Source organism: Anomalospiza imberbis, chromosome 3 (assembly GCF_031753505.1).
Source record: "Anomalospiza imberbis isolate Cuckoo-Finch-1a 21T00152 chromosome 3, ASM3175350v1, whole genome shotgun sequence".
Lineage (NCBI taxonomy): Eukaryota > Metazoa > Chordata > Aves > Passeriformes > Viduidae > Anomalospiza > Anomalospiza imberbis.
The window spans coordinates 40152119-40177460 of NC_089683.1; the positions used below are offsets into that span (position 1 = coordinate 40152119).

The window sequence follows — 25342 nt, forward strand, 5'->3', positions numbered from 1 at the left end:
TATAGAGGGGAAAGAAGTATTATGAATTTATTTTACTGATTCTTTAAAACTATTTCCCAAAAGATAAGAGGTATAAAATAATTACCTATGATCCAGTATGTAAGCTGCAGACCTTCTGGAGGTCCTTTTGCCTTCAGATAGGGTTTTACATACTTTAACACATCACCCAAATACTCCAAAGTCTTTGCTACCATGGCAGATTTCTCAGGGAGTGTCTGAAGACCACTGTAAGTTCTACCAACAGCCTGAGAAAACAAAAACATTGAAATAAATATAAATCAGTCTCTCATGAGACTTCTGCGAGTAATTTCTTTTTCAGCACTCTAAATCTGATAATAGTCTCTTTTCACTGAAATTGTCCTATGAAACTAACACAGGGTAGATGTACAGTACCTTAATGAACTGGACAAGAGCATTTTTTGGGTCTTGCTTGAAAACTGACTGTCCAACATTAGCCTTTAAAATAATGTTTTCTACTTCTGAGAGTTTAAAAATCAGTCTTGTCATTTCCGTCAGCTGCTCCATGTAGGCTTTTCCTAAAGAGAGCACATCAGTAAATACAGTATACAGTTATGCTTTTAGATTTAATTTAGTCCCAAAATCATGAAGTGAAGCATTATTTTAAAATATCTAAAACAACAACGATTTGGCAATCAACTGCATTTCTCCAGACAAATAAAAAATTCCATACCAGTTATACTTTTCTGATATAATTTATAAGAGAATAAAGAGTTTTAAGTATGGCTAACCAAGCTGATGGGTTTCTTTTTCTTTTTCGAAATCTGCAAAATGTCTATGAGAAATAGTGACTGGAAGACATGTTCTACAGATAATGAGAGCTGCAGTGGTTTTAGAAGAAGGGATGAAGTACTGCTCTAAGAAAGCAAAGTATTCCATGTAAAAAAGGGGAGAATTAATTGCAGCTAGGTTTCCCTACCCCTCCCTTTTCTTTTTCTTTTAGGCCATTCACAGCATGATTTCTGACTATTTGCTTCAGATTTTCACTTTTTTTAGAGCAGTTTCTCCATGGGGGAAAAATAACTTGTCTCCTTGGGAGCAAGTTTTTATTCTTTGCTTCCAAGGAAACAAGCTCTTTTATCTTTGTTTGTGATAAATTTGTCATATGCAGAGCAGGCAAACTATCAATAAATAGCACAAGCAGTGTAAAGAAACACATTTTGTAATTAGGTAAAAGTAAAGGAATACAAACAAAAATACATTTTGTAATTAGCTGAAAATGTTTGCCAGCTTTGCAATATAGCCCCGTTACTGCAAACATGAGGGAAATGTGAGCACTTACCAACTGTTCTCTCAGCATCTGTCTTAGCCAAGGTGCCACTTGGTTGATCAAGGAACATTTGCAAAACGCAGCGAAACCACGAACGTACTGTCAAAGCTTCATAGGATGTATAGCCCATGCTAGAGAAAGCTTCACACAGTGAACTGTGTAGGTGGAAGAGAAAGAAAAAAGGTACAGAGATCTAATAAAAGTAGGCAGAGAGGTGACAGAGTGGCTGATTTGGCTGTAGATGCATATATATACGTGTGTACATATGTTTTGGTTACAAGAAAAAACAGAGGGAGGAAAATTCACACAATGGGAAATACCTTACTGTAACAATAGATGATTTGACTGTATTATCCAAACTGACAATGTACAATGCTGGAAATAGTTTATCTGAATCAGCTTGGAACTTCATAGTGACACTGCTCACACTGCTCCAGCCTTTCATATAAAGCCAGCCCAGGTGTCCCATACTACTCTGAAATCTGCTTAGTTCTAACTACATTAAAGATGGAGAAGACAAGGTCTGCTTTAGCAAATAAAGATATGCCATGTTCAAAACAGATCCAAAGTGAAACATAAAAGGGCACCTTGGAGATGAGAAAGGAAACTGCTGTACTGCAGTACACTTACAGACATATTAATTTAGTTATGTATACACACACAAGTATGTCCATTCCCACACAAACGTGCTGTATATACTTTGAAACGCTACCATTCTACCAGTCAGTTGTCAGACCAGAGTCACTCAATGCACAGTCCCTGTACTTTATTGCTCTGTATTCCTAAAGTTTTATTTGCCTCACTACCAAGAATAGCTGCTGCAGTTGTTTTTCCCATGCATATCAACCTTGCATCATTAATTCTGGAGAAACTCCTTGCTAAAAGACAGCACATGTGTGCTGCACACTGTTCCCAATTACTATCAAATGAGGTGCATGTGTGCTTCAGGTCAGGGATAGTTCTTGAAAATAGTTACACCTTTTATTTGAGAGACTTCCTCCCTGGCCAGTCCTAGATACTTCAACTTTAATGAAAAATGCTTGTACTCTTTCTTGATATGTGTACATGTAAATCTACCTATTTTCTACTGATTTTTTACTCATGCTTACAACAGAATGTCAACAAAGGTCCAGATGGAAACCAAACTGGATTCTACTTCTCACTAAACAACATTGATGAAGTTGAGGGGTTTTTCTGCTTCATTTACTTAAAACCAGTGATATCTGTTGTGTATATTTAGTCTGAACATCCCTGCTGAAGTACTATTGACAAAATAAGTAAGGACACCAAATGAAAGCAAATAAAATAAAAAAAAAAAAACCACTGAATTCTAGGACCAAAAGAAAACAAATAGGTTGCCTATGGACTTAATGCTACTTGCAGTATCATGTAAAGAGGTTCAGTCTCGTGTAATCTTGATGTACACAGCTAGTCTACTTGGTCCCAAAGGCTGACAAAAAACCACTTTCTGTTATAGTCTCACTCTTGTTTCTCTTGTTTGCTGGTAGGTGGGCCACTTAGGCATCTTCCTAGAACTGGAAAGGAATATGCTCCTAATCCTTAGAAAGAAAGGAACAATAACTCCCTGCCAGAAGCATGGCAAGAGGTCCTTTTAAAACAGTGGGCTTATTCACCTGCTCAAAGTTAGTTTAGACAGGTTGTAACACTATCATGCACTACACAACATGGATCTGTCTGGAGAGGAAAGTTTAGGCTCTACTGCAGAAGAAATTCCAAAGCTCATGCATATGCTGCCAGAGCATGCAGGGTATAACGGTATTGGAAACAAAAGAATATTTTTACTTTTTACCTGAGAATGTTTGATGAGAAAATTATCAGAGCACAGTGACCATGAGGTCTTAAGACCCCAGCACTTAGATAATTTGATAACTTTTGCTATAAAACTATGTAAGGTAAATAAGTACATGAATCATGCTACAAAAAAGTGCTTTCAAGACAACAGTGATACCTCTATATTCTACTAAAAATATCTTGCCTTAGGTACTCACTGTCCTTTCACAAGGAAGCTGAGCCAGGATAACAATGTATCTATGTATACACTGTTAACAATATGTCAGGTGCTTAATGAATATTGGTGACAAATACTTAAGTAATTGCTTTCAAACACCTACTTGAGTGAAGAGAATTGGTAATTAACCTTAAGACCTAAATAAAACCAAAATTCAAGTTTAGGAGTCAAAATTTTTTTCTTGAAAAAATTCTTTTTCTCACCCAAAGAGCAACAAAATTCAAAATTACAAAATTCAAATTATAAAAGGAATTTATATGCCTCTTATTTCATTCAGCACATGCTAGGTATCTGCAACCTTGAATGAAACCCATCCTATAAAAATCATGAAAGAGAAATATAGCGGAGGACTGAACACTCCTTTCCCAAGCTCCAAATTGATACACAAGGAACTAAATTCAACCTTTTCTAACACCTCCCTGCAAGAAGGCCAAAGCCTCATCTTTGTCAATCACACTTAAATAATCTTTACCATATCCTGATTTACAGTTACTGTCCTTAGTACACTATGTACCCTAAAAATGTGCAACATTTTTCACTTTCAAATAGAGTCCGACACAGAAATATTCCCTCTTTCTCTCTCATTTCTCACCTCCCCTGCTTCTAAAACCCGATTCAGAAGTGGGCAAGGCAGGCAAAAAAAAGCACACAACAAAAACAACCACCTCCCGTCCATCTTAGGTTCACAGAGACTTACTTAGTGAATATAAAATTTATCAGGTGTATAAAAATTTGACTGGATTGTCCTGGGCAATCTGCACTAGCTGATCCTCTTTGAGAAGATGCAAAGAATCTGGACTATTTTAATGAAACATTACAGTCTGAAGCAAGATTTTCCTCAAGTCTAATGAAGGATGAAAAGGTACTGGAGAAACAAATAGTCACAATTTTTCACCTGTTTTCAATTAGATGACTTAGATATCTTGACACCAGCTGAGGCCACACCATGTCATCCCACCCAAACAGCCGCATCATTGACAGAACAGGCTGTGGCTGCAGATCTGACAAGGCTTTGCTGGGTATATCCAAAGCTAAGAGAGTAAAACCTGTTTTTAAAGAGAGAAAAGCATGGCACCATTTTGATCATTTCTCAGTATAATCCCTGTTCCATAAAGAGTACTGAAAATTAATTACAATTACTAATGTGCAGTCTGGAAGTACCAGAAATCTCAATTAAAACTGGGCAACTGTTCCAACAGTGATTGTTTGTATCCACGTTAAAAATGTAGTCTCTATCCCAAGCAGTTTGTAAATCATCAAGACACATGGGTGGCAAAGGAGGAAAAATAGATCCTAACACATGCAATTTTAAATAGATTCACAAAACCACAGTTTATAAATCCTGAAGGCATAGTTTTACCACCTCTGCAATGTCTTAAAACCTGCTTTTTCATCTTCTTGACTTCCTTTTCTTACCTCCATCCACTATATCTTGCCCTGTACACTTAAGTATTACTGTGCTTTACAGGGTTGAGTTTTATTTATTTGTTTAGTTGTTTTTACACACTTCTCACAGTGAAAAACTGTATCTGGAAAGAATTCACTCAGTAAAAGCTGGTACCTCTCTATTTTTAGAAGACTTTCATGTATCAAAAGTTACTGTATAAATAAAGCACTACAGAAAAAATTACTCTTGAAAAGGATCTCCATATAACTGCTGCAGATCTAGAAACTGGGGCAGTACTTTGTGCAGAATTTTGTTAATGAAGCATAACCTTTTGCTGTTTCTGTTAAGTCTATTATAGAATCTGTATCCAACAGTACCAGAATAAAAACATATAATGCATTATTAATACTGCAAATAACAAGTTCATAAAAACTCAGAAATTAGATGTAATCTTAAATGCTGAACAGTTATTGGGTTACAGGAAATGAGAAGCATCAAATGAGTCAGGAAAACTGACTTTGGAGGGCAGTGAAAAAGGGGCTCATTAGTTCCCAAATTCTCCAATTCAAATAAATATAAACTTGCATGCATTGACAAACTGACTTTAAATTAGACAGAAAAGGCTAGTTTTCAGAAACAACAATAAAATTGTTTTAATTAACAGTACAGGGACAGACTACCTTAAACCATGAAGGACTTCCCATTTCCTTATGTGCCTCAGAATAAACAATAAGGTCATACAGAGTCCCTACTCTGCCTTAGGTGAGGAAACAATTTGTACCAGCCTGCTTCCAGATTATCACCACGTTTCTGCAGCATCAGCCATAAGAGAGGCTGGGGAGAAATGGGAGGCAGAACAGTGCTGTGAGGCCCAGGCTGTTTGCCTGGCAGGGGGAGCAGGAGAGCTGTGACAGCTGCTCTCTCTCTCCTCTGGGCTGCAACCTTAAGGCAAGAAGCTCAAACAGCATGGGAAAGGTTTGCCCATCTCTGTAGTGCTACCTAACACATCTCCACAAAGCAGGTCACAACTGCACTCCCCTCCTTCTCAGAGGAGTTTATAATAGCTTGCTGCTCTTGCTATTTTACTGTGCTAATAAAAAATAGAAAAAAAATCTATGTCACTGTAGGAAATGAATGAAAGTTTTGACATTAACAACCTTCTCCTTTGATTTGTATTGCTGTTTCTCACACATGTTTCAGCAGTGTGAGACCACTACTGTTGCATGCTGCCTCTTTCATTAAAGCTGCCTCCTAACTACCACGGAGCTGCTTCAAATGAAGGGTCTTTTAGCTTTTCTATTACCAACTCAGTACTCCTGAGCTTGTAACTTTATCTAATTCATACCATGATGGGAAAGACTATTTTATGTTTCTCTCTTCTGAATTTTAGTTAACTGGATACAAGATTTCATTGTAACTGCAGAATGCCCTGTTAGCTACTGATGTGAAAGATCAAACTGGGATATCTTTCTATTCACTGCCAAGCTGACTCACTGCATGTGGAGTTCACACACATATGGAATGTTGTACTTCAAGATTAAAAGCCTTCAGTGTAAAGCAAGACAAATAATTAGAATGAATTATGAAATAGTTTTATGACCACAAACATAAGAGTTTGGCAAAAAGCAACAGTCAAGTAAGCAACCTTTTTAAAATTGCTTTCAAATGAAAACTACTTTCAAAAAACTAGTTTGACTCTCAACCACTGTGAACAGTTCAACACAAATAAACTTCTACAAAAACAAGTAAATTCTGAATATAGTAAAAAACAGTATTCTTATTTATATTTTATAACACTTGCATGTTGATTATAATCTGTGACTAGTAGTGAAAAAGAAGTCAGGTTTTTATAGCTTCAAACCCCTTTGGCATTCTCAATGTGTTTGTAACCTATAAAGGAATTCAACACTACAATACTTCCTTCTGTCAAAACATTCAGCACAGATTCTGGTTCTTTTCATTTATACACACTTAAGTTACTACATGGAAGGAGAAATATCCCAAAGTACAAACTCCTTGAAAGTTTGTGACCCAGAGAATAGCACCAAATCCAGTAAGGTCGCAGGCAGAGTCAGTGCTAACCTGCAGCTGTATCAGCAAGCTGAGGGGAAGGTGGCGTCTGTGACATTCTCTGGCTCTTCAAGTAGGGAAAGAAATTTCTCCAGAGAGCATTGGCGACAGCAAGGTGGTGCTCTTTAGCCACTAATGGAAGCTGTGCGTCTGGGGCTGTGTTTCCCAGTTGAGGTCCCTGGCTTACACGTTGGTGCACGCTCCTAGGGAGAAACAAAAAAACAATGTTTACGTTCAATAAATGAAAAATTCACATCTTTTAAAAACGCATTTACAGCTACTTTAAACTGTAGAGTCTGAGAACTGAAGGATCATTTTGAGCAATTAAAACCTTTATGCAAAGACATTATGCATACCAGTTATTTGATGGATGAATGATGGCATATTAAGCACCATAAAGTTAATGTTAATTACTAATGTCAACCATTAATTATATGCTTCTTAATATGTCAGATCAAAATGAGAAATTGGCAGCTTTAAAATTAATATCTGCATTTTGCAACTGTTAGCATGACAAGCAAGTCTGCTTCCAATCTAAATGCTGGTGCTTCTTTAAAATTTTTGTCACTAGGATTTTTAGGATTGAGTTGTGTACAGCAAATAATGGCAAATGATTTTGATCAATTGTAAAGCTTCCTTCTGAAATCTACTTGTCACTTGTAAAATCTCACGAGGTATGAGTTTAGATAAAAGATTCATTTTATCCTGATGCACTGCAGACAATTAGGTTTGACAGCAATGCCCACAGCTTTGTTAGTACAGTAAAGACAAAAGTTACCACTACACATAACTCCCATCTCTTCCTCAGACAATGTGGCATGAATTCAATAACACACTCAATTTTCTTTGATTCTTCTAGTACCATTCCTGCTACTTAATCTAATTTGGAAGTTGTGACTTTCTAGAGGTTTAATAGAGATATGTCCGCAGGGAATCAATGTTCTCTGAGAAATGGGGGGGGGGGGGGGGAACATTAATAAATTTGTCTAGTAGAGCAGGATAGGAGGCATTAAAGTACTGGGCTGATCAACTAAATAACATGCTTATTAAAAACAATCTGTAGGAACGCACTATCATTCCTGTTCCTATTTATCTTCTGGTCAACCCAATTGAGATTGTGCATTAAAGCACAAGCAGCATTATTACATTTGCTTTATTAAATTCTATAAACAGCACTGTAAAGTCAGAGTCAAGATATTTATAAGATAATGGCAAACCACAGAGGCATTTAGAATTGCCTTAACACTAACATTTCTAGACTACAATGTTTTTTTCTTAACTGCCATTCTCACAATAGCAACTGTTTCACAAAAAACTTCCCCTAGATCTTTATTTTATGCTTACCCTAATTTGAAATAGACCAAAACAAAAATAGAAAAAACTCCAGCTCCTAGTCCCCTTCTGGGAGCAGAGGAAAATTATGAAAGAATTACACAACTCACAGCACTCATTAGGACATCTGAAATGGAATAATTTTAAATAAAGAGTAGGTTGGCTGCAAGGCCTTCCTGTACTACAGTTGATATTAGAAGCGCATCTCATTATATCAAATTAGTATCCAAAAATTCTGCCCAACACATAATTTAAAACATAAAACATACTGGCTGTCAAAGGTAACGATACCTTATGCCTGCCTGCAGGCATTCATTAGTTTCAATAGGACAGACAGAGAGAATTGAGTACCAGCTACTTTTCGAATGGCTACATTTAACAGACAAGGAAAGGTATGCAGCATTAGGAGGAATCAAGGATTTCTTTGAGAGATGGCATAAGTCCAAACACACGAACAGAAGCCAGGAATTCTAAACCCAACATTTATTCCCTCTGTGGCTTCACATAAATCATACAGCCTTTGTTAGCCTCAGTTTCCCAGCCATGATATTTGGATAGTGAGACAGCTTACCCTTTAAGGATGCTGTGAAAACAATCAATGCTTAGAAACTGAGGATTATATTCAGTATGCCAGTTGGTATTCCTATTTACAAGGCATATTCTCCAAGTCAACATGAACTGAAATAGAAGCAAGATTAGCATAAAAAGTCAAGCAACACTTCTTTGGGAGCATCCCCTTATAAAAAATAGACAAAGAAAAGAGTGTAGAAACAGTGAGGTCTAGAGGTCAAATGATGAAAAGATAAAAGAAAGGCTAAAGACACAAGTAAAAAAATTATTTTCATCTATTGCAAAAAGAAAAAGTTTAACAGTAAAAACAAAGGGCTTTTCTGTTCTATTTTGTTAGGAAAGGGAACACGATGCCTCATAATGCAGAGACTAAAACTTCTGGGACCAAATTCTGTCCGACTTACACCCACACTACACTGTAAAACTGCACAAAGACCTTTTTCTCTCCTCTAAATTGCCTCTCCAAAGACGAGTGCCTTGCATCTCCTTTAGCCATCTATGCAAAGTAGAAGGGTGCACAGACTTCCAAAGTAAGGTAATATATCTCTGTGTCAGTGGAAGGGCAACACGTACAAATCAGTATTTATGTTTATTCATAGTAACCTACACAAATGCTGGCAATAAGGTAAATGCTTGGAATCGATGGGACATCAATATATGCTGCAGCTGATGCAGCCAGATACTTCTACAAACTAGCACAATTTTTAACTCCACTAAAATATGAATAAATGCAATTTTATTAATATTTTAGTAGAGTTACTTTTTATTCAGGTTTCTACTTTTTTCTAACACTAGACAAGCATACCATCAAACATTACTCTATTTCTAAAACTTTATACATTTAATTATCTATTCTGTTAAGAACTCTAGAACCACCAGTTGCCTTATTATTGGTAATCACTTGGTGTGATTTTTACTTCTTTTAAACAATGAATTTTCTATTTCTTTAAAAAAAATGTGGGTTTTGTTTTTTTTTTCATTTTACTATCAGATCAAATAACCCCTGGGTTTATTAAAGAAGGGAATGGCCTGTGCTACCTGAATGACGATTGTGCTGGATGTGTAGGTATATTAGTAGCATACAGGATTATTTTCTATATCCTACACCTAGGGTAAGGAATTGAAGCCATTTATCTGGATGTAGATACTGTAATCATAAAATATGCCCTTGCAAGCCTGCATTACTCAAAGAGAGCCAAACTTTAGGTCAAGCCAGAAGAGTAAAACACAAAACTCATCAGCCTGCCTATATAATGGAAACTTTCAAGTCACTACTAGTCTATAATCTGCACTGGATGCATAATAGCATCCAGACTTAATGCAATGTCATTTAATTTAATCTACAAGGGTTCAGTACTCCCCAGCATGAAAGAAGACCTCTCTCCTACCAGCATTTCCAAGGGCTACCACCCTCAGGGTCTCACTGGCTATGAATACAGATAGTGGTTTCTTCACAGATAGTATTCCCAGCTCCTTGACTCCCAGTCCAAGGTAGGCCATCCACAGTATCTACAAATCTCAGCTGCCCAGTACAGCCAAGATTATGCTCAAGAAAGTATTTTTAAAAACCTGAATGACCTTTTGATGTTGAAACAAATAAATAATTAAAAACCACCACCTGAAGGACCAACATGCTTGGATAAAACTAGGGAGATTGGGAAGAGATGTATGAGTATTTCTAAAATGCTGAATGGTTTTGATGCATAGAATTTCAACTACAGTCATCAGTTATTTCTAGAAAAACTCAGGCAAAGTGAAAGGAAGCAAAGCACCGTCACAATCAGATCCAAAGAGAGGTAGTATGTGCTTTGTGCCCTTTGCAAATCAACGGAACTTGCACAATATTTAGATTTTGATATTTCCCTTCCAAATATTCTCCCTCTTTTATATAATTAAGATTATCAACACAGTTCATGGAATCATAGAATTGTTTCGGTTGGCTGGGACATTAAAGACGATCTATTTTCCACACCCCTCCGTGGACAGGAACATCTCCCACTAGATCAGGTTGCCCAAAGCCCCATCCAACCTTGAATACTTGTGGGGCATCCACAACTTTTCCAGGCAAACTTTTCCAGTGTCTTGTCATCCTGCTAGTAAAGAATTTCTTCCTAATAGGAAACTTAAATTTCCCCTCTTTCAGTTTGTACCCATTACTCCTTGTCTTATCACAACAAGGACAGTTGCAGAGTGCCTCTCTGGCTTCCCTGTCGGCCCCTTCAGATACTGGAAGGTTGCCATAAGGTCTCCATGCTGTCTTCTCCAGGCTGAACAGCCCCAACTTTCTCAGCCTTTGTAGGGGAGGTGCTCCAGTCCTCTTGTCAACTTTGTGGCCTCCTCTGCCCTTGCTCCCACAGGTCCATGTCTATCCTCTGCTCAGGTCCCCAGATGATGCCATGATTGACAGGTCAACCAGGGCTTGGGGAGGGCCTGGGGGTGGAGTTGGGCACTGCCTCACCTTCAGCAAAGCCTGGCCTGCTCCTCCCACCAGACACAAGGATTCCAAGGTGTTTCAAGACATAAAACATCCAGTCTCTGACAAGCAGTACACTCAGCTTTTAGCAACCCAACAATACTTAGCAAACAGCATTGCAAAATTACTTACAAACTACTCATTCAATTACACTTTCTTCAAATGCCATAAAACACCCACACTTCTTTAATACCTCTACTGATTTCTTCCTGCCATACCACCAGAACTGCTATTTACAGTGACCAGAACTGCAAGCAAGGTTTCAGCAGAAGCCACACACATTTCCAGTAACTAAATCTCTCCAAGATTAAGCTGAAAAAGTTCCTTGTGTGCCCTCCATACACCTTTGAAAATCTAGTATGAGTATTCAACTAGTTGACTATTATGTCAATTATATGTTACAGAAAATTGCAACTATAGCACCTATTTCATCGATGCCTGTGGATACCAACTCTCATGTTAACAAACTTACTGTTCAACTTCTACTTAGTAATTTGTTCATAGGCATTTATTTATTTTTTGTCTGTGCTTCCAATATACAGTTAACACTAAATACATGTAACATTCCTGAATCACAACCATAAACTATCATTCAAGGTGTAAAGGAAAACACACTTTTAGAATGAGTTAAATACTTTTATACAGCATTTTTTAAAATATTAAAAGAGAAAAACTAACTTCAGCCTGAACTGTAGTACTGGCACTCAAAAAGGCAAAACCAAAATGGTTGCATCCAGGTTCAAGTCTGCTTTCAATGCAGTATCATAGCACTTTGCTAACATATAAGTAAAAAATTATGATCCTACCTCTTACAAATGCAGATTAATGCAAAAGAAATGGATCTGGATTCACAGAAAAGGCACACACTGCATGGTGGTACAGCTTAGAGAGTGGTGGCAAGTCAGAGATGTGGATTTCAGGCATCTTATGATAAAGGCTTTTGGTTTTCTTTTCACTGGTGAATGATTGTGACCATCTGACCTAATGTGTGAAAAGGTGAACCTCCTTTCTCTTGGCCCCAGTTATGTATGCAGGAGTGCCAAGTGGCAGAGCTCCGCACTGAACTCCTGGTTATCAGTATGTTTAGTAAGGGCACTGACAGTATGCTTACAAGAATGTTAAGTGCTAGAACATTTCCTTTATGGCCTCAAAGTGCCCAAGCTGGATGCTAAACGGCTAAGGCCTATCAAAACAGCCTTAATGTCTCTGGGCACACATTTTGGTACCTAGGGAAGTTGGGTGCTTAAAACGGAGTCACCTACACACTGTTAGACACTTCCATATTCAGTCTGTTTTAGTGAGACATGCATGAAGGAAGGTGCCTAAATTCTACCCAAGTCTGATTCAAACATCCAAGCCTTCTTTGAAATCTGTTTCTAAGCTCTCTGGGATACAATTTATTTTTTATATCCCTTTATATAGCACCCAATATATCGAGACTGGTATGACTGCAGTAGGAACTCTCAAAGTGCACAGAATTTTCACCCACCTTTGTGGAATTAAAAGCTACATTTCAAAAAGCTAAGCAAGATGAGAAACTTAAGACCAAAAATACATTTTCCCATCCATTAAAAGAAACATTTGGAAAAAGATCCCACAGTTTATAACATGTCAGCACTGTGTAAGCCATAACAATAGCACTACCATCACCACCGAGCCGTACTGCTGTACAGCAGACTGTATAAGCAGAAGTGGAAAAATCATGACAGAATATTATCAAACATCAACTTACCCCTATGGTTCAGTATTTATTAAATGATGTTTTAGTGTTCTCCATTTTAATTTGCTTCAATAAACCATTTGTTTAAATGTTAACTCAAAAAAGGAAGTCCAAATAACATGCCTGGTTATGAATGTGTATGATGATTACTGACATGCAATGGAGTAGGGAGGGCTAAGGGAAGAGGGATGTTTCTAAGAACTCCAATATACAGGACTTTTATCAAATGCTTAAATTCACTCATGGCACTTAAATTCTTTATAGTGGACTTGCACAACACCATTAGTATCAGTGTTACAGCACACCTTAATCCGGAACAACATGAAGCATACAAAAAATGATGTCTCTTAGATGAGATCCAAAGGGATACAAGGATGTAAAGGTGAAAAAGCAGGGCACAAACAGATATCAGATACCTGAATAATAATTCCCGAACTGCTTACTTAGTCAGATCACCCTTTTTTGACCAGAAAGTTCCCCAGGTGCCTGCAACTAATGTACACAAAAGCCTTGAGCTGAGCATCTGATTCACAATCTCTGTTTACTGGGGCCCAGAAATTTGATCATGACTAATCCACACCAAAAAAAACCCAGGTAGGTTGCATAAGGTGCAGCAGTAGCTACTTTCATTTTCAAACACATTTCTATATGTAACAACCAAATGAATCACAATATCAGGACGTAGGGCAGCTGGGTCCAGTTTTGGTACTATTTTGGGCTCTACTCTTGATTGTGAGTTCTACATTAAGTCAGTTACTGGATAAAAATGTGAAATACCAGAACAAGGAATGGAGCCCGTGATACTCTTCTCTCCCAGTATTACATACTAACCACTAGACAGCAGATATTTAATCATTCCAGCTGCTGCCTGTGATTTAAATGACAAACAAACAACAAAACAAAACCCCAAGACACTTAAGCACACATCTTCAGTAGTTGGGCTCTACAAGTGTTCCAAACAGATTTCTGTTTCCACGGCACTAAATCAGATGTCTCTGGGCCCACCAGACACATGCTAGATTCAATTCTTTACATTTTCTGTAGGTTAACAGGAGACAAAATCCCAGAGAGGAGGCAAGAGTGGTTTGTTGTACAAGACACATTCACTACACGTGTCAAATGATCTGCTAGTGAGCTGGACCTGTTACTGTAGGTCATCAGACCATTGTATCTTGGAAGACTCCTACACCATTTGAGAGCAGAATTCTTCCAAGTGCTGGTAACCTTTAAGCTCACCTGAACAGAGCTGTCAGGCAGAGAGATACCCAGGAATAAAAGGTCAAAGGAAGCCAACATCACCACAACACTGTAGAAAGAAACTGATGCACAGAAAGTTCCACCTGAACATGAGGAAGAACTTCCTTATTGTATGGGTGACTGAGCACTGGACCAGGTTGCTCAGAGAGGTTGTGGAGTCTCCCTCACTGGGGATACGGAAGAACTGTCTGCACACAATCCTGTGCCATAAGCTCTACAATAATCCTGCTTGAGCAGGGAGGTTGGACCAGATGACCCCACTGTGGTCCCTTCCAACCTGACCCAGTCTATGATTTCAATTACTACTGCTTCTCTGTAAAACCTTAGCTAACCATTGCTAAAATACACTCTACTTTTCTCCACCTAAAACGCCTACTCAGACTGTGTTTGTTTGGTTTTTTACCACATGCACATTAGGAATACGTCACAAACATCTTAAAACATATTTTGTATTGTGTTGCCTTAATAGAAAAAAATGCCTTTAAAAAAAATAGAAAAGGCTACAGATCCTTTCAATTTACCACACATCAATCTTTGCCTGTGTAGAAGATCACATGCTCTTTCCTACTGAAGATGCAGTCAGTTTAAATAGAGCCATTCCAGTTCTTTCATTGGTGGTATAAATCTTCAAATCTCAGTGGAAGAGCGTAGTATATTTCTATTGTTAGTGAATCATTGACAGAACAGACTCAACAGTTAAAAAGATTCTAATGTGACAATTTATATAAGCAGAGTAATTAAAGTATATTAGAAATCCAGATAATCTCTCCCAATCAAGCCAATGAAGGGCAGCCCATGGGCATTCAAATTACACATTGCAATTTAGCTCAGGGTCACCTTCCCAAGTTAAATAGTACCAACAGAAAATACCTTCAACAAAATGATCCTTACTCATAACTAAAACGATTCAGGAAATTACATAAAGCACTTTGAAGATATACACATTTTAAGAAGTTAACCACTTTAAACCACTACTTTTTTACTTCTACTGATTTGAAGACCAGGGCCAAATTTAATTTCTCAGACATTACTTGAAATATTCACTAAAACATAGGGAAGAGAGGAGAAAGTGTTTCAGATCACTCTAAATGTTATAGTGAAGTATGGCAGTAATATTTTCTCACATTACCTGAGAGGTGTTAAAACAGATGATGCAAGATGTAGTAATTAATGAATTATACTAAAAACAGATAAGGAATCTAGTGCTTATGCTTTTTTAATATTCTCATAAGCGGGTTTTTTTACTGCTTTTGTTTAATTTGTTTGTTTGTTTGTTTAATGCATCTTCTGCAAATCAATCTATGGACTACACAAGTAAAAGCAACTGATTACATTTTGACTTAAAATGAAAAGTAAATCAAAACCAGTACATATAGTTTTCCAACTTTAAGGTTGTCTGAAAAACAAAACAAAGCATACAAAAAATTGCCCCACAATACAAAACCATTTCAATTGAACCCATAATACACAAAAATGGCAAACATACACTATTAAAATTTTAAGTCCAAGTTCCTAAATTTTTTAATACACAACTTAACTGCTACTTCTTTACAGAAATACAATTCAAGAAATGGGGCTCTGTCTGAAACTAATACAGAGGAATTTGCTAGATTTATGTTCTTCACTGAATTATTTAGATTTGAATGTAAGAGAACAAACTGTATGTACCACAGGAAAAAACTGAATTGAAACTCTCAGGCTTTTAAGACAGTCATTTTTTCTATAGCAATATGAAAACAATATTGTGCTATGATATATAAACAGCAAAGTTCTTATTGATTAAATGATCTTCCCAAACAAGGAATCACTAAAACTGGCAAAAGCAGCCATGACCTAATCCTCTTCAAAGCTTTCAAACCAAGCATTCAGAGTAAGGGATGTTAGTTTGTCAAACTGCAACAATTCGGAACACAGCAATCACTTGAAACTTCAAATATTCTTTGGGAATTCACCTTCTGGACTTTTAGAAGGAAACCATACACTGGTGTGACAAAGACAAAATCTAGGTGTAATTCATATATACTCCTTTACTTTTTTTCTACTGGAGTGCAGAAGCTGCACAAAGGCCAAAGTGGTACTAGCCCAAATGTTCCTGCCCTTCACTGAAGAACAGTGAAAGTTCCCATTGACCTATTGACTTGGCAGAGACAAGAGAATAAAAGGAGACAGTATTTTTAAACTCATGAAATTGCAGGAAGAAAATTGGCTATTCTTCAAAGAGGTAAATGGGCACACAGCAAATCCAATAGAATTTAACTAAGAAAGAAAAAAAAATACACAAATGATGTGTCAAGCAGAGACACTCCCTACTATATTATACCACATTCACCCCATTCTTCCTGCAGTGACTTTTACCCCATGCACTTACATAGAAGAGACACTTGGATACTCAGTGAGACTTGCAATGATGCAGGCCAAAGAAATTATATAATCATGAGATCCAAACGAATACTCCATACAAACACTTACAAGAACTTTCCACTGATTGCTTGATGAAAGTCATACATAAATGGAAAAATGGGTCAGCAGTCTACCTGAAGCAATTCCCACTAAACTACAAGAAACAGCAAGGATTTGGAAAAGAACTAGCATATAATATAATTTTGGACAAAGTAAAGGAAATCAAACTTGGAATTCTTTTCTACTGACTAGATTTTCTTTATTTTAAAGACATGCAGTACAAGTGTCACCAAAATTCTGATTTTATAATATGCAATATTGAAGATGGGGCAATAAGTTCTGATGATTTTTGTATGCATTTAGCATCCAATTTTAGAGGACAAAGGTTTATTACTAAGTCTGCATTAATGACAGAAAATATGAACAAATCTTATGGTGCTCCTTCAATCCACTGATTCATAGGTAGTTTGTGGATGGGAAACACAAGGAAATGGTTTTTCTTAGTTACTCCAAAATATTCTAGTGTATTTCTGTTAGAACACATATATTTTCCAAAAGCATTCACTATTTTGTAAACAATTAAACAGCATAAGAGCCTCTTAGTTAACTGCTAATTCATTCATCAATAAATTGTTTTACCCATTTTTGAATGGCTAGGCTTTATGATTATTCCCTCTATATGCCTATGTGAAGAAATGTGCAAGGCAAGAGTTGAAAGACCACACAAATAAATTTTAAAAAATTATCTGCCCATTGAGGGACTCATCTCCTGATATAAAAGATTCTAATCTTCACTGGGATTGAAAGTGTTAATGCTGTGAATAAAATATTTTCAACTGCAACTGAATCATGTGAAGATTATCAGTATAGCAGCAATGTACAGAGGTGCTCCAGCAAGGTTACAGAGTTTAATATAATCCTCTCTATAGCTAAGCACAGTAATAGAGAACCCTGCGTTCACTGTGACAGCATGTTGTGTGCGCTCAGTAATGCTTTTAAAATACATGGGGAGAACAAGAAATCCCCAACATCCTTACCATTCTCAAAGACAAAGTAAAGATATTAACCAGAACGGACACACAACCCTAAACACAAAGGTATGGAAAAGTCAAACATTTAAAGCTGCAGAATATTACTTAGCACTTTCTCCTTAACCCTACTCAGTGGGTTTAACTGCATCACTGAAAAGATAAGTTTTTATGACCGGAATTTAAATGCAAGCAACAGAGCTTGATTTTGCTTTGTCTAGGTCTGCTATGGGGGAATATTACATCTGCCACAGCCACCCTAGCAAATTTGTGTTAGAGAGCTGTTTTCTTTTCCTAATCACATTTAGAAAAGGTAAGATTGCAAGAGCAGCAAAGACAACACAACCTATGTTAATTCAGTGCAGCTAGTTCACATTTCAGTTTGTGGAATACTGTTGGGGAAAACAGACACCTGATTTGAGCCCAACTGCAATTTTCCTTCATTACCTTCACTGGTGTTCAGCCATGCTAGCTTCTCCCCTGTACTACACAGGCATATACTAAGATTGCAGTTTCCTTTGTGTCTGTAATGCAAAATACAAACTGGAAGGCACAAACACAGAACATGACCCTTTGCTGTCCCAAAAGCTGAAGTTCTAGGAGAGTGTCCAGATACTCATTTTAGCATAAGGGCTCAGCCATTCACAGATCTCAGCCAAGTAGTCTCCCCTAAATTCTGCACTATTCAAGGCACTCAGAGTCGTCTTGTTGCTTTGAACAGGTGTTTGCTCAGTTCTTTTGAAGAAACAACAGAAAAAGTAGCAATAAAATGACATTTAGTTTCCCTAAGCAGACTTTCAGTATAGGTCAGATACAGAGTTTTTTAATCCACTAAAAGAACAAAGAAAATTAAGAAAAAAATGTAACAAGCTGCATTGAAATGGATACTATTCTAGGCTGTTGTAGTCCCCTTTTTTAGTTCACATATACGCAAAAATCCCCACCTAAACCAAATTTAATATTTATAAGTCATTGTCATATCACAGAACTTAAAATAGCTGCATTTCAATTTTTAAAAGCCTTATTTTGAATATAAATATTTTGCCACATTACAATTAGTTTTGATCAAATTAAGACAAAATTCCCTGTCACCTCACAAAGTTAGAGTTCAAAAGGAAAACACAAAACATACTCATTCACAACTGATGGGAAGGAGGAGGCCTACAGAAATCATTGGAAGTTCTGTGATCTGCCCTGACCATGAGACACTTCAGCCTTTGGTTTTGAAGATTTTGTTAATTTTTTTGTTGAAAAGAACTACTAGTAATCTTTTATCTAAAATATTTCTTAAAGAACTGAGAAACTGTCATTACACTTTTGTAACTTTAAGTTATCAGGGACCAAAGTTCTTTTTCTTTTTTTATAACAGGAGATTTTGTTTCCAAACTATTTTCTATTTAAAAGAACAGGGAGCCCAGATCACTTCGGGTTATATTTATTCAAGTTCAGACTTTATTAGGAACACAAATGCTAATATCTGCCACATAGGGAACAGAAAATGTTAAGTACTTATATGAAAACAACACATTGGTGCTGGTACCGTGATTCTTCCTTCTTGCCATCAGAACAGAACAGTTACAACCAAAGACTTGAGGGTCACAGCTAGTAAGTTTAGCACCATTTGTTCCTTGTTAAAGAGTATCTTCCTTCAAAATATTCAAAAGAAAGATCCACTCAACCCCATCAAAACCTTCTGAGTGAACTCCTTGCTTGCAGAAGCTGACTGCCCATGACTACATCCAGATGGCTTTTGAATAGTTCCAAGTATGGAGACTCCACAATATCCCTAGACAACCTGTACCAGTGCTCAGTCACCCTCACAATGAAAATAAAAGTGTTTGCTGATGTTCAGAGGGACTTACCTGTGCCTCTGGTACTGTCACTGGGCACCAGTAATAGCCTGGCTCCATCCTCTTCGCACCCTCCCCTCAGATAGCTCTATTTATTGATAAAATCCCCCTTTGCCAGTCCAGGCTGAACAGTCTTGGCTCTCTCAGCCTTTCCTCACAAAAGAGATGCTCCAGTCCCAAAATCATCTCTGTAGACCTTCATTGGACCCTATCCAATATGTCCATGTCTCTCTTGTATTGAGTAGCCCAGACCTAGACACAGTACTCCCAGCTGTGGCCTCGCCGTAAGCAGAGGGGAAGGATTCCCACCCTGAACCAGCTGGCAGTGCTCTGCCTACTGCAGCACAGGATGCCACCAGGATTCTTGGTGGCAAGGGCATATTTCTTGGTGGCTGAAATCCCTGATGAAGCTATATGGAAATCTTCCGCATCACTATAAAATGACTCATACGTGAATATAATTTATAGTGAGAATCAGAGTGCCAGATTATCTGAGAAACTAAATGCTGAAGTGAGGAGCAAGGGCTTATATAAGTCATGTTACTTAATAAACAAAGTGCAGATTATGTTAGATACTGCAGTATCTTTCCTAAAACTCTTTCATTTAAGCAGTACTTCTAAAATTCATCATACTCTAGACATTGTGTTAAACAGCATTTCCATTTGTATTTTGTCACTTGTTGGTTTTGTTTTGTGCATGGTTTATTAAAAGCTAAAGTCATAGAAAAAAACCTTTTTGGAAGAGACCCAGGGAGGTAAAACCCTTGGCTCAAAGGAAAGCCAATCTTCAATAAACTAAGGAGAAAATTCTACAACCTGTCTTAGAAAATTGTTCCAATGCTTGTGAAAATTTTATCCTTATTTCTAATAAAAACTTCTTTCCTCACAATCTCAGGCCATTGATTCCTACAATCTTTGTGACAAATCTGATTCCATCTTACCTACTACTCTCCTTTCGTAAGGATGAAAACCTCATCTTTCTCTGTCTCTCCTCCTAAGAGCATTTGCTTCTGCCCTCTAATTATCTTGTTCATCCTCTGCTCACCTTAAATTGGTATTTCAATGCTTTTCTTTTACTGGGAACCCAATATACTGCTTACTTATATAACATAATTTATTTGAACCGTATTCTTGTAGAACACCAGGAGGGCAATGAAATGTAGCTATAGCTAAAGCTATTGTCTATAGCTACACAACAGCCCGCACTCAGATACAACATATTTTCTGAATTCTTAAAAGCCAAGTCTTTTTTACCAATTCCTTACAATCTTTTTTTCTCAGAAAAAAATTTCATGAGAAACAATAACTGTATAGTGTGACTGGAATGCCAAGTAATGGTGCTGAAAGGCCAGCACTGAAATCCAGTTTTAGGTAAAGTAATTTCCAAAATCCTGCCTTTAGTTCTTCTGTGGGACTCTGAGATCAGCAGCAGCTGACAGAGAATTATAATGATGGGAAAGGTTCATCTCTTCTCTAAACTACTGTTTACACTTTTAAAAGTAATTTCTTTCAGTACTGATGGCTGAAATAAAAATTAAAGCTTAAAGGTTGATCCTAAACAGATAAGTTCTTACAATTCAGACCCCAGTAGTAAATCAGACTCCCAGTGCTGATGGACTCCCACACTGGGAAAGAGATACCACACACTGTACTAAAGTGGATCTCTCTTTAAGCTCACAGTGTTTCATTCAAATATATCAAAAGAATACTGATAATTTTGAAAGAGTTTACAATCTTAGAAATGTGATGGCAAAATTATGGCTATGCAAAGATCATTAAAATTCTTCTTAGCCATGCTATAAAAAATTTAAGAAATAAAATTCAAAGTTCAACAAATTGTATGAAACATTCACTGAGGACAACCTCTCCATTATCTAGCACAGCTTTAGAAATGCAGTTTCTCTCATTGAGCATGTCCTCACCCAGGCTCAAGTAAAAAGAAACAAAGATAAACTGGCAAAATTGTTATTCTGGCTGCAGATATTCAGATGCTGAGTTGGTGCCACCTCAGTTAAAATTTTCTGATGGGATCAGATGTGAAATGGACTCTGAAGATAACTGCACAAAGTCCTGAGGAGAGTATCAAAATATTAAATAATAAAACCCAAATACTGAAAACAAACCAACTAAAAGAAGTTGGTTTGTTCTCTTTACCACAGTTTTACCCACAGTTCTCTCTTCAGATATTCTGAAATAATTCCCAGTAACAGACCCATCACATCTGTAACACTGCCAGTATTATCACGCAACTCTTTTTTCAGGCAGGAAGCATGAAAAATACTTCAAAAATACTCTTAATTTAAAGCAAGACAGAGAGAGGAACTGTAGTTCAAATAAAGTTTTTCTTTTCTAAAATGAAACTCTCTTGCTCTAGCTTCTCTAGCTGTCTTTGCAAAAAACCAAAACCTATATAGATACTCTCTAGCAAGCTGTTTGGAGTCATACACTGTAAGTGGTTTAGGAAAATCTTCATCTCAAGAGAGAAAACATATTTTGGAAGGCAGGGAAACTTGTACTCAAGATAATGAACTAGCTTGTTTCCAAATTCGAAAACAAATTATTTCATTTCCTTCCTGCAAAATCAATTTTGTTCCTTATGGAGTATCTGTTGCAAGAAAGGATGCTGCTCATGTAACTTATCTTTTTAGTGGAGGTGATTACTTTGGATACAAAATATCCCGTACTGACATTGTTCCCAACACTGGGTAACACAGACAGTAGAGCTAATCTGTCATCCAGGAAGGATGGCATGCTTGCTAAACTTGTATCATCATCCCCTCTGAAACACAGTAAAAATCACTGTTAAAACTGATCGTTTATTAGATCAAAGGTACCATCAACAATATCAATTCTGCCTGGTAGTGTTAACAGGAAAATGTTTTACAAGTTCCACCACTGGGCATCCATTTAACTTCCAGCACCAGCTACGCTGTAAAACTATGCACATAATTTATCTTGCGACCTGTGTGTGTGTGGAAAGCATTATCCAGGCAAAACTTCTCACAGTCTGACAAAATGCTGTGATTTGCACTGTTCAGATGCTTGAACAGACTTTAAGCAATCATCGACAATAGTTTTTGTCTTCAACCTAAATGTGCTAAAATGTAACACTACATGAGAGCAACCTATTGCTTTAAGACCAGATTTGATAGAATACAACTAAATGAGCAATTACTACATTTTAAACTTGTCCATATCTTATCCATTAGGCTTAAGTATTATTAAAGTTCATATTTATCTTCCACATTTACAGCAATTTCTCCACAAAATACTCCGAATTCTTCCATGGTGTCCATGTTAATGCCTTTGCTTACATATAGCTTGAATAGACATTCATTCCAATCAGGTGAAATAAAGGGGAAACAGCCATTCATAATTCCTCAAGTTACTGTCATCTTTTCTTTACAGAGCAAGCAACAGCCTTCAAATAGTTTCCAGTTTAAGTCTGTCACATGCAGTTGATGACAGGTGTGCCAACAAATTCTCTTTTCCACACCATGGCAAAAACAATTTAATTACTCCCAATAATATACAAAAAAGTTTAATCTAATTATTTTTTATACTATAAAAAAAACATTTGATTATAATGACACATGCTGTAATGCCTTCCAAAAGACTCACTTCAGATAGAAAATATGCTCAATAAAATAGGATTGTAAGAAATTGTGTTGGTTTTGCAATATTGTATTGCATTTAATATCAAAACAGAAAGATGTTTAAAAACTTGCAGAATATAATTTTTTAAAACATTCTGATTTTATGTGCCTGTTTGTTACTTAATTTCTTAAGATGCACTTTCCTAGTTTGCAATATTTGTTTTTTTTTCACTGAGAAAGTAGCTGATGAAGGTGTTTTCTGATATTTTTTTTTTACAAAAAACCCACTATAGTGAAAAACTGGCATGAGCCCTGAGACACCTACCATCTCCTACTACTCTGCCTATGTTCAGCAAGTCATGTCCTTGCCATGCAGCATCACCTACCACAGGCAGACAACACTTTGTTAATAATGTCACAAATAACTTTTAAAGTTTTCTATGCAGCCGCTGAAAGAATTCAGAGACAACTTCAAGACACAGAGTTAAATGTTGAAGCTGTTTTTCCTATTTTGCTCTTCAAAGCCCTAAACTAGAAAATCCCTTGAGTGAAAAGTCAGAGAAAGGCTACCGTCCCTTCTAGGGTTAAAAGATGCTTTTGTAAGATTTTTAGGTCAGATTAACCTTTTGCTCACAATAGGGCTGGTTATTGGTTTTATTTTTTACTGTCTTTAACACAGGTAAAAAAATCAATATGAAGCGAGACAAAGGGCTCTGGAGGCCCTGGCTGCACCAGCTTTTGGTTTGGCTCATACACAATCCTACAACATGCTGAGGCTGGGAAGGATTAGCCTGCTTGTGTTGAGTAAACCGATGATACTCAATAAACAGTTTCTGTTGTAAACCCCTTAGGACGTGCAAAGCCACACTAGTTGGCATTAGACCAGATAAGCTGCCGAACCAGCTGTAATCTCATTTAGACCTGAGCTGATCCTCCTGTCCTTTCATTCCACAGGATCAAAGCAAACCACTGAGGAGGCAGCTGTATTATAGCAGCAGTGCTTGCTGGATGCGGCAAACATTTCATAAATTCCTCTCCTTGAAGCAAGCCTGCACATAATCTACCCAGAGCCAGTTCAATCAATGGATTTCTGAATTCATTAGTCTTATTATTACAGGATAACTGTTTTCTCCACATAGTGTTGTAGCTTTTGCAAGCCAACTTTGCAAAACAGCTCTTATTGCTGACCATTTCTTTCTGGTAATGTGCCTTTGCATTTTTGCAGTGCCACATGAAAATGATTTAAATCACTTCAATGAAGTATTTTTTTAAAGACTAGAAATAAAACCAAATCACGAATATACAAGTAGGAAGCCTTGAAATATAGTACACTCTTCCAAGCATAATTACTGGCTACCTGTTTGAATGCTTCCATGCATCAGTAATAATGACCAATGTTTTCTGAGCTCAAATAATAACAGGAAAAGTAGAGATTATATCATTGTAGCAGCATAAATACAGAAAAAAATACAGATGCAAAAGCAGTAATTCTAAGAAAGATATTTCTATTTGCCTTTTACTCTTTGTGTTCTCTGGAATTAAAAAGCAGAAATATTTTCATTGTTGAAGAAATGAATAGCACAACTTAGGAAAACTAGAAAACCACATAATCAACAAGTCTTTTTAAACTAAGCAAAAATTAAAACCAAGGCACTGGATCAAATAAGACTATAAGGTGCAACATTTGATTTCTGTATCACATTTGGAGTTTTCACTCTAGTTGCAATTATAGATAAAAAATATTATAGCATAACCTTAGAGCTTTAGAAGAACAGAATGTTTAATTCAGAAAATGCATCAACTGATCCATTTCCCACCAGTGAACTCTGCAATATAGCACATATTCACAGATGAACAAAGTAAAATTAGAGTTTCTACTTACAATGGAATAAGGAAAATATTATTAGAATATTTTTCAGTCCTTTTAATTGCTAATTATATTAATCATTAATGTAAAGATTTAGGTTTTCTGAAACAGGTGCATTGGGGGAAAAAAAAAGAAAATTGATGTAATAAGAATTATGCACCACAGAGCAGTTTTTTTAGGTCATATACAAGTAACTACTGATTCTTGGATCACTCCTTGAGCAATGAGTAGTAGCCAGAAAAAGAAGTTTGGTCTGAAAAATAAGGAAGGTCAGGTAACCTTTACAGGTAAGGTAAAAATAGCAGTGCTTATGACTTACTGTTATTTTCAGCCAGTATAAATATGCAGCACATTCATGCACAAACTGAAAAGTCAGGAAGATCCCTCACAGAGAACTGCTCTGAGTTTACAGAGTGCAAGAGAAAGATCTGTATCATCTTTGCAGGCACACCCTACCCTACACTGCACAGATCTA

At 36.9% G+C, this 25342-nt stretch overlaps 1 protein-coding gene across 5 annotated transcripts in view; it reads right to left on the bottom strand.

Moving 5' to 3' along the window:
- The window catches only part of MMS22L (MMS22 like, DNA repair protein), an 88634-nt gene that overhangs the window by 19145 nt on the left and 44147 nt on the right, over positions 1 to 25342 (bottom strand). For all 5 annotated transcript variants that reach the window (XM_068184112.1, XM_068184109.1, XM_068184111.1 and 2 more), the window contains 5 exons: positions 6787 to 6977; positions 4213 to 4363; positions 1301 to 1443; positions 394 to 536; positions 86 to 245 (listed from right to left, as the gene is read on the bottom strand). In XM_068184112.1, the coding sequence (XP_068040213.1) occupies positions 86 to 245; positions 394 to 536; positions 1301 to 1443; positions 4213 to 4363; positions 6787 to 6977 (788 nt within the window). The remainder of the gene's footprint in view (positions 1 to 85; positions 246 to 393; positions 537 to 1300; positions 1444 to 4212; positions 4364 to 6786; positions 6978 to 25342) is intronic.